Raw genomic sequence first — 11,014 nt, 5'->3', positions numbered from 1 at the left:
GAGAAGGGGAAGAGGAGGAGGAGGAGGAAGAAGAGAAGGAGGAGAAAGAAGGTGATAGTGATGGTGATGATGGTGATGACAATCATGGAAAGAGTGGTTCTGAGTAGAGTTTGTATGAACTATAGTTAAGCAGAATGGCATATCTCCTCACTCATGTATCTTTAGGGAAAGTTAGGGATACAGTTCTTGATAGGTCCGAATGTAGAATGTGATTAAACTGGCCATCTTTGGCCTAAGAGCCTCTGCATTTTTACCAACAGAATAAAGTAAGCAGAGACATCCTATTATTTTAGTTCTGAGTGCATTATTGATGATCGCTTCCAATATTATCAGTGTTCTTTCAACAAGCAGCTGTCCTTCAGAGTTGGCATGTGCTTGGCAGTGGTGGGGCACGCCTTTAATCCCAGCACCTGGGAGGCAGAGGCAGGCAGATTTCTGAGTTCGAGGCCAGCCTGGTCTACAGAGTGCGTTCCAGAACAGCCAGGGCTACACAGAGAAACCCTGTCTCGAAAACAAACAAACAACAACAACAGAACAGAGTTGGCATGCTTTGACAATTAAATCAATTGTAACTTATAATTTTATTATGGCACCCCTGTTTCTGGTTACTACCTTAAAAGTGGAAATTCCTACAAGTCAAAGGATTTGCCAGCAATCACATAGGTAGGGTAAACGTCACGGCTCCTCCTATCTGTGCTTCCTGGTCCTGCTGGCCAGTTGCCAAAGTGTAAGCATTAAAACCAAAAATCATGCTCATCACTGGCTTACACATAGCAGTTTACCTGCATCCCTGTCCACATTCATCTTTCCCCTAATAAGTCCAAAGGAAACAGTACACTTGAAGTTCCCAAACAACTTTGGTCAGCTTTAAGTAAACTTGTAAAGTGCTGCTGTTTTCCATTATACTAATTAATTGCTATTAAAAAAAAACAACTGAGAACAAATGGCTGCACTCTCTGTAAACCTTGAATAAAAATTCCAACATGTACACTGAAATACAAATGAAAAATTTTGCCTTTAATAATGATACAATGTTGGAATCATTGAGACTTTAAGGCCCAAAACAAAAAGATTCCTAATTTCACTAGGAGTAAAATTCTTTTGATATTTTATATAAAAACACGATATTCTTCTTAGTAAGCATCTCCTGTACCCCTCTCCTGTTTAGTTATCAACCTAAAGCATGTGATTTCTCTAGATTTAAAGTCGTTGCAGATCCTGCTGGGAAAGCATAAACCTGACTTCCTTTAGGAGGAGGCAATGTGGCTACATGAGTAGAGCAGCCATATGTGAAACCTTACTTTCTGCTTGTTGAAAATTTGTCGTTCCAGCTCCCAGGGAGATGTCCATTGTGCTATTGTGTAATTTTATCAGCATGAACTTCTGCTGAATATTTTCCTTTTTTTAAAGATCCATATTTTCGTAGAGCTAACTTCAAATCTTAATGTTGCAACATCTGTGCTCATACACCTGGGAGCCATAGAAGATGTGTCCTGACAATTATCTACATTTTCTAATCCTATAAAATGTTGCAAAGTGAATGAAGGATGTTGTGCTTTTTTTCCTGGTGTGATTTTTTTTTTTTTTTTTTTTTTTTTTAAGGAACCACTGTCTGTCTCAGTAGAAAGATTCTCATATTGAAAGAGAATGAGTGTTTTCTGAGGTACAAAGAACATTTCTACAAGTAGAACAGGGCACTGATAGGTTTTGCTCATATCTAATTATTAATATACATGCATATCTTTCTGCTAAGAGATGCCTTCACGAATATACACAAAACCTGGAGGTAGATTCTTAAAATGTTTTTAAAGCAGATCTTTAAAGATAACTATTAGAATCTAAGGAAAGCAAGATAAAAGTAAGCACTTTGAGTTTACTCATTGACTTTACCTTGATTCATGCTCAATACCTCAACTGCATCTTGCTTAAAAAAACAGAGGTCATAGTTTTATAATTATCTGTGAAACACAGATTAGGATCTCAACAAAGAAAAGCCAGCTAATAGGTGAGAGAACTCTTACACCATATTATCCAGTAATGGTTCCATTCCTATAGGATAAAATAAAACGTCAAGTAAGAAATCTACCACAATATTCTACTACCTTTAGAAGGTGGTTCTATCAATCAAATGTGAGCAATTATTTGTTGAAGTAGTATATGAACACATTTATGGATTCCAAGAGTTATAGACAGCAATGAATGGACTTGAGGAACTTCCTTGTGGATCCTCTTTACTTTGTCATCAATTCATCGAACTAGGCTAAAGACTAAATTCTTTATGTGCCGTGTCTTTTTGCAAGTGTTTGACATGTGCACAGGTGGTTTAGTGTTCACTGCAAATGGTGTGTCTACTACTTTGGTCATCATTGTCATAAAGATGAGCACCCTGATGTAGATAAATTCCAGTCCAATGTCACTCAGTTGTCATTGATTTGAATGTACCTCCTGAGGGAGTCACTAGTTTGCTTTGCCTTACTTTCTTTTGAAGGCTACCATGACTTGAGTGTCTCCCAAGGTTTAACATGTTAAAATTTAATATCAATTGTCAGGAATTAAATGGGTGGAGATTTAATTTGCCTGCATTGTTTAGAAGTAGGTCAAGGTCATTAGGCAAAATCTTATGTAATTGAATGCTAATGAATTTATAAGGAGAGACTAGACATGCATGCATGCATGAGCATGTTAACACTCAAAGATACTAAATATCTATCTATCTATCTATCTATCTATCTATCTATCTATCTATCTATCTATCATCTACTGATCTATCATTTATCACACATCACCATTATACATACACATTAATACACAAATGTCCATATATTCCATGTCTCATTCCATGTTATGTTTGTATCATCTCAGGACTCTGTCAACTAGAAGATCCTCGCAAGATGCAGGCCCTTGACCTCATATCTTCAGAAACATGAGCCCAAATGAGCCTCTTTCTTATAGTTTACCAGTTTGCCTTATTATTAGCAACATAAGTACAGCATAAGCACTTTTCTTACATGTAACAGAATAGCTTTCCACTTTTCTGCTGATGCAAAGAATAAGATAACAGAGGTAATGCATTCAATTTGCCCTTGGCTTTCCACATGTTGTTCCAACACTGACAGAAGAAGGTTGGTGACTTACAAAAAACAGAGGGAAAGGGAACTTCAATAATTACAGAAAAGTTTCATAGTAGGAGTCTTTGTGGGGAATGTGGGCTTCCTCTATAGGTCAAATTACAAAGGCAAGAATGTATAAATTGTGTGATGTTCTTTAATCCATTTGCATTTTCCGATACTGTATGAAAACAAATAATTTCTTCAAGAGAAAAATCAAGCAAATGGGAGTTCATTGTGTCCTTTTTCATTTTAGTGGTAGAGTCTAAAACTTGGAATGTTCATATATTAATTTTTTTTATCACATTATAGATCTGAATCTGAGTGAAAGTTGCATTGATTCTCTCTTATGACTGTCAGATAAGCAACTCCAGATATCAGATATGCCATTTATTTGACTTACTGCAAACACAGAGCCATGAGGCTGAACTCTGATTTGTAATTAAGAAGAACACAGCAAAGAGAGAGAAGAAGAGTGGTGTGAGATAAATAGAGTGGATTGTTTTTAAAAGTGTCAAAATCACTACTATAGCTCAGCAATTAAGTGATGTCAATGCTCCTGCCAAGAAATGTGCATAACTTGGAAGGTATATTTGCAATTGACCTGATTCTAAAATTGAGATCATGTCTGTGTTTTAATTTGGAAGAAAAATTGATCATGGTGTTCCACAAACAAGGTCTACTGAGTCATGATGCTGCTATTCCTATTGCAAACACCTACTGATCTAAGAGTACAGTGACTTATAAGATGATGTAACAAATCATTCCATGAACCTTTAAAAGAGACTTTAAGTATTGGAGTCTTCCATTTCTTCTGTAAATACTAAATTTCCCTGATGTTTTTAAAAAGATTTATTTATTTTATATATGTGAGTACAGTGTCCTTGTCTTCAGACACACCAGAAGAGGACAGCAGATCCCATTACAGATGGTTGTGGGCCACCATGTGGTTGCTCTTGATTGAACTCAGGACCTCAGCAGTCAGTGCTCTTAACTTTTGAGCCATCTCTCTGGCCTATCCCCTGATATTTTTATAAAAATTCTCTTCAATACAGTAATTTTATTCCCCCTGATACCATCATCATCATCATCATTATTATTATCATTATTACCTTCTATCATGGTAGAAATCACTATGACCCAGTTTAATTTTTAAATGTGATTCAATATTATTCTATTCTAAGATTATCAGACAAGGTTTGCAACTTAGAAGGTTCAGAGGACGAGGACTTTTCCATACTTCTTTAAATATCATCATTCAAAGGAAGGCAGGATGAAATTAACACAAAAGTCTTGATCTATTCACTTTAAAGCCACTTCGGTTTTCCTAGGATTTCATTCCTCTATTTTATGATTTTGATTTCTTACAGACTTTCTCAATGTTAGAGTTTCAAATTTTTAAATGAAATAAAAAATATATCAACTACACCTTCATTCATTCCATTTGGAAAGACAGAGGTGTTGTCAATAACACCTTTTGTTACTTCTGGATTTTACTCTAATTTCAAAAACAAGTGCAAGGTCACAGATATGTTTATTTCTTCCTTTTTCTGGTTGCATCTGTGGAGGACAACTTTGGTATTTGAATTCTAGGCAGGTGTCCACATAACCTCTCTGACTGTGATGGGTTAATTCAGGAGTGGTCCTACCTTCTCCACCTTCCTGTGCTTCTTGGTCATCTATCAGGGGGATCACTTCTGGTTGTTCCACAATTGTGGCATCTTCTTGATTTGGTGAAAGGTCTAAATGGAAGGAGGCAGAAAGAGAATTGAGGATGTTTAAGTTGGAATCATTGAAAAAAAAACCAGTGACTACAGATCAAAGTCTTTTTATAATCTTCTAATATCCACCAGAATACACACACACACACACATACACATACACACACACACACACATGCATACATGCACACATGCACAGAGAGAGAGAGGCAAAGAGAGAAACAGAGAGAGTTACATATACTTACACACGCAGACTCACATACACAAACATGTACTCACACACAGAGTTACACATACCACAATCTCCTATACAGTTACATTCATAGACTCATTTTTGCACACACACACACACACACACACACACACACACACACACACACACACACACAAATGCTTTTTATAGGGAAGTCTCATTCTTTCCAACAATCGGCTCCAGTACCTTCTGTTTCCATAGAGGAGCTTGGGGATTCTGTCTCAGTTTTTCCCTCACTCTTTGTTGAATCACTCTCTTGTCCTGTCATAACAGTGATTGAAAGAGAAAAGAAATAAGATGTGCATGTCTATAGCTTTATCCCAGATCTGAACAGCAAATTCTGTAGACAACTTCTTTTTTTTCTTTTTTCTTTATTAGATATTTTCTTTATTTACATTTCAAATGCTATCCTATACCCTCCCCACGCCCCTGCTCCCCTACCCACCAACTCCCACTTCTTGGCCCTGGCATTCCTGTGCTGGGTCATATAAAGTTTGCAAGACTAAGGGGCCTCTCCTCCCAATGATGGCTGATTAGGCCATCTTCTGCTACATATGCAGCTAGAGACACAAGCTCAGGAGGTACTGGTTAGTTCATATTGTTGTTCCACCTACAGGGTTGCATCCCCCTTCAGCTCCTTGGGTACTTTCTCTAGCTCTTCCATTGGGGGCCTTCAGACAACTAATAATCACATTCAAGGAGTGCTTTAAAATGAAAGTGGAGGGCACCAATATCAGTTTTTAAAGAATTAAATTTATGTCAATTATTTTATGTGGAAGCATCCTGATAATTTGGGCAAACAAAGAAACAAAACCCTATTCTTTTTCACGACATGATTAGTATCCAGATTATTAATCAATTGGACATTTGCAGGTAATGATCTGAAAGACTTGAAATTTTAAGATCATTTTCTAGACTACAGGGGTAATATTTAGGTATCTATTAAGAGACGGTGATTTCGTGTATTTAGGATCACCCCTCCAAACTAAAACACTACCTGTACTCCCCCCCTTCATCAACAGCACATAGGAAGATGACTAAGGAATAGAACAGCACAAGATCTCAGAAATCCCTTTAGGTGCTGACTGAACGTAGAAAAGGTCAAACAAAGGCTGAAGGGTGTTCTTCCACATCCCGACTTCTCCCTTGTAGGGTTTTGAACATATAAATACTCACTAAGATAGGATAATGAAATCTGTCCATTTTTACCTCATGCTAATAAAAGATTTTATACTGAGAATGTTTAACCCTTAAATTTAAATAATAAATAAACAAGCCTAGACTTTGAAGTGGTTGTAAGTACAAAAATGGTAGACACACGAGAGCTAGAAATGTTTGCAGTGGTATATCCTTGTGGTGGTGACATTATTCTTTCATCTTGCCCATACTTCTCCCCGTAAAAGGCTTACATTCCTCTGTCTGTGCCAGAGACAGAGTGGGGGCATCACATTCACCTCAGGCCTACTTTGTCCCATAATCCTCAAAGTTCAGTGATACCCTGAATATGTGTGGTTTCTTAAAATGTTTCTTTTCTCATTTTCCTTCTTCTTTCCCTTTTCTGGCTCAGGGTACCTAAGGTTGAAACTTTGTTTCTTTTCTTTTCCTTTTCTTTTTTTTTTCACCTGTATTATCTAAGTTTTAAATTGCCTAGCACAGAGGACTTTTAAAATGTGGATTTGATCCAAACCTTTCTTCTTGCTCTTCCTCATTCATCCCCAAATTATGGTCCATTGACAAGCAACAATGGAATTATCTAGAAGATTTTTAAAAGCTTTCAGGCATCACTCAACTCATACAGAATTATGACCTACATATTTTCTTTAAGATCTCCATTTGAACCTATATATGCTAATGCTTACGAAGTCCTGGCCTACAGAACTTGAGTGCACCGTGGAAAGGCGGCCTTTACCAAAGCACTTCACATCTATTATCTCTGTTCACTGAGCTGCCTCTGCAGAAAGCACTGTGACAGCTATTCTGGCTTCTAAACACATCACTAACTCTGACTATAATGAAAATTTTTCTTTATGCTCTTCTTGAAAACATCTTTATTTTACAGTTTAAAATTTAAATGTATAGAGCAAAACGCATAAACATAATTATATATCTTAACGACTCTTCACATATATTCTCACGACTATCTTCATGTGTAATCCCTCTCAGATAAAAAATTTCTTCTAGCACTAGTGGCTTTGTCTAGTTGGTGCTTCTTTGAATCACCATAAGCAAAAGTACATGCTCTTTTTTTTTTAAAGTTTTATCTTTCAAGTATTTTGTGTGTGAGATTAGTCCTAATTTTTATATGCATCAATTGACCCTTCCTATTCACTGATGTATCTTTAGCTGCTGTCTGAATACATGATGCCACATGAAATCGAGTAATTTCCAGTTTGGGACTAATCTGAATAACAGTGCCAAAGCATTTCAGTGTGTTCCTATGTGGAAAAATGTATTCATGTCATTTAAACATCACCCAGAAGTGAAATTGCTAAATAACTGGGAATTGCTTTCTTAAGTGTATTAGATCATATGAAACAGTGTGGCAAAATGTCTGTCTCAATTTCCCCTTCCTGGTGATGATCAGACTTTCATTTTCCCACCACCTCTTAGCCCACCCCATCAGACCTGTTGACACAGAACCATACATATTAGATTCCCTTCCTGAACCCATTTCCTTTGCCCACCAAGTCCTCTGGGTAATGCTCAGCTGCCTAGAGTAGGCTGCTATCCCTAATAGACCTCCATTCTCCTGCCACCTCTCTGTCCAGCTTCATCACACATGCTGATCTGGAACCATACACATTAGATTCCATGTCCACACCCATCTTCCCTGCCCGCTGAGTCCTCTGAGCATGCCAAATTGCTCTGAGCAGCCTGATAGCCCAGGCAGACATGTTATCTTCCACCACCTCTCTGCCTACCGTCCTTGGATCTTTGGCTCTTGAACCATACAGACCTGCAGATCCTGGTCCATAAAGACCTGCAGAACAGGAACCATCCAAGCCAAGGATACCCATCTGAGGGCTGTTATACCATCACCATCTAGGTTAACCCCTTTCCCAATACTTACTACAACAGAAACATCCAGGGACCAAAGCCATCCAGATTGCTAGAGGCCCTCAATAGAACACAATTCACAAAAGCCAAGGCAACATGACACTTTCAGAGCACAGCTATCCTTCTACAGCAAGTCCTGGATATCCTAACCCAAACGAAGCATAAGAAAATGACCTTAAATCCAAACTTATAAAGATGACAGAGGCCTTTAAAAAGGAAATGAATAAATCCCTTAACAGAATAAATGAAAATGCCATCAAACAGGTAGAGGAAATAAATAAATAAATAAACAAACAAATAAATAAATAAATAATAAGTGTGCAAGATCTGAAAGTGGATATAGAACCAATAAAGAAAACACAAACTGAGGCAGTCCTGGAGATGGAAAATCTAGGGAGGAAACAGGAACAGCAGACGCAAGCATCACCAACAAAATACAGGAGATGAAAGAGAAAATATCAGGTGTAGAAGATACTATAGAAGAAACTGATATATCAGTCAAAGAAAATGTTAAATCTAAAAAATTCATGACACAAAACATCCAGAAAATCTGGGATATCATGAAAAGGCCTGACCTAAGAATAATAGAAAGAGTAAAGAGTCCTGGTGAATAGAAGAAGGTGAAGAGTCCAGGCTCTAAGGCCCCCAAAATATTTTCAACAAAATCATAGAAGAAAACTTTCCTAAACTAAAGAAAGAAATGCATATAAACATGCCAGAAGCATATAGAACAGCAATTAGACTGGAGCAGAATGAAAAAAAAAATCCTCCTGCTACATAATTATCAAAGCACAAAATCTATAGAACAAAGTATAGACCAAATTTATAGAACAAAGTATAGAACAAAGAAAGAATTTTAATTGTAGTAAGGGGAAAAGAACAGGTAACACACAAAAGAAAACCTATTAGAATTATATATGACTTTTCTACATAGACTCTAGTAGCTAGAAGGGCCTTGACAGTTATCTTGCAGCCTCTAAAAAAACCACAGATGACAACCTAGACTACTATACCCAACAAAATTCTCAATTACCATAGATGAAGAAAACAAAATATTTCAAGAGAAATCCAACGTTAAACAGTACCTGTGTTTCGGGAAATATTAAAAACATGGAACCGGCACATTTCCGTGCTTGTGCTGGCAACTGTCAGCCCCTGGCAGTCTGGTTAGCCATGCACTAGAAGGCAATGGCCTACCTGTTTTTCTCTTATGGAGACTCTGACTCAGAACTCCACAATCTCTCCACCCAACTCCCTAGGTTCCCACTGGCGGGTCATTACCACACCAACCTTGTGCTTTAAATCCCCCACAGCCTTTGTGGTGCACATCTGGCAAGTCCATGCTTTGCTGCAGTACCTTTCTCTCTTGAACCCAGTTGAACTGCTGCATGAAGGAAAACACCACATAGACTTAGTTCAGAAACAATGGTAACTCAATCTCTGGGCACAACAACTAAAACCTTATCTTGTAAGCCTTATTAAATCTGATTCCTTAGGTGGCAAATCCTGACAGATCCACCATGATACCAGGAAACTGTATCAGCTACATCTTGCCCTTATGCTATCCCCATTCCAAAAAGACCTATCTCCTGCTTCCTCTCTTCCTCTGTCCAACCTGGAAGTCGCTCCTATTCTTCCAGTAATTGGCTCTTTTATTTATTAGGATATTGGTTCACAAGAACAGCACCAGGCCCATCCACAACATATCTGTATACAAATCCAGCCCTACAGAAATACCAGAAGGAAAAATCCAACTCAAGGAGGCTGACTACATCCAAGGAAACACAGAAAATAAGTAATTCCATAACAGCAAAAACAAGGGAAACACACACACACACAAACACCAACAACATCAAAATAGCAGGAAGTGCCAATCACTGGTCATTAATTCTCAACATTGATGGACTCAATTCCCTAATAAAAAGACACANGCTAACAGAATGGATGCAAAAACAGGACCCAACATTCTGCTGCAGATAAGAAACACATCTCAGCAACAAAGATAGTAATTTCCTTAGAGTAAAGAGATGGAAAAAGTATAAAGGTTTCCAAGCAAACAAACTCAAGAAGGAAGCTGGAGTAGTCATTCTAATATCTAATAAAACAGGCTTTCAAACAAAATCAAAAGGAACAGGGAAGGATACTTTATACTCATTAAGGGAAAAAAATATCTACCAAGACGGTAGTTCAATTCTGAACATCTATACCCCAAACACAAGGGCACCTATATTTGTAAAAGAAGCACTGCTAAAGCTTAAATCACACGCTGCACCCCACACATTAATAGTGGGAGTCTTCAACACCCTACTCTCACCAATCAATAGGTCATTCAGATAAAAACTAAACAGAAACATAATTAAACTAACAGAGGTTATAACTAAAATAGACCTCGCAGATCTCTATAGAAACTCAAGAAATTAAACAGCAACAATCCAAATGCCACCCCCCAAATGGGGTACAGAACTAAAAGGAATTCTTTTTATTTATTTATTTATTATTATTTTCTTTATTTACATTTCAAATGCTATCCCGAAAGTTCCCTATACCCCCCCACCCCTGCTCCCCAACCCACCCACTCCCACTACTTGGCCCTGGCCTTCCTCTGTGCTGGATCATATAAAGTTTACAAGACCAAGGAGCCTCTCTTCCCAGTGATGGCCAATTAGGTCATCTTCAGCTACATATGCAGCTAGAGACTCGAGCTCAGGGGGTACTTGTTAGTTCATATTGTTGTTGCACCTACAGGGTTGCAGCCCCCTATAACACCTTGGGTACTTTCTCTAACTCCTCCATTGGGGACCCTGTGTTCCATCCAATAGCTGACTGTGAGCATCCACTTCTGTGTTTGCCAGGCAATGGCATAGCTTCACAAGAGG

At 37.9% G+C, this 11,014-nt stretch overlaps 1 protein-coding gene across 4 annotated transcripts in view; it reads right to left on the bottom strand.

Annotated features, from left to right (window-relative positions):
• Positions 1-11,014, bottom strand: part of Macrod2 (mono-ADP ribosylhydrolase 2) — a 1,928,923-nt gene that overhangs the window by 67,755 nt on the left and 1,850,154 nt on the right. For all 4 annotated transcript variants that reach the window (XM_021192060.2, XM_029536733.1, XM_029536732.1 and 1 more), the window contains exons 15-16: positions 5,268-5,342; positions 4,757-4,849 (exon numbers count right to left, since the gene is read on the bottom strand). In XM_021192060.2, coding sequence (XP_021047719.1) covers positions 4,757-4,849; positions 5,268-5,342 — 168 coding nt within the window. The remainder of the gene's footprint in view (positions 1-4,756; positions 4,850-5,267; positions 5,343-11,014) is intronic.

The sequence above is a fragment of the Mus pahari genome, chromosome 3, assembly GCF_900095145.1.
Source record: "Mus pahari chromosome 3, PAHARI_EIJ_v1.1, whole genome shotgun sequence".
Taxonomy (NCBI): Eukaryota; Metazoa; Chordata; class Mammalia; order Rodentia; family Muridae; genus Mus; species Mus pahari.
Note: the sequence above shows the minus strand (reverse complement) of the source record. Positions and strands in the feature narration are given on the sequence as shown.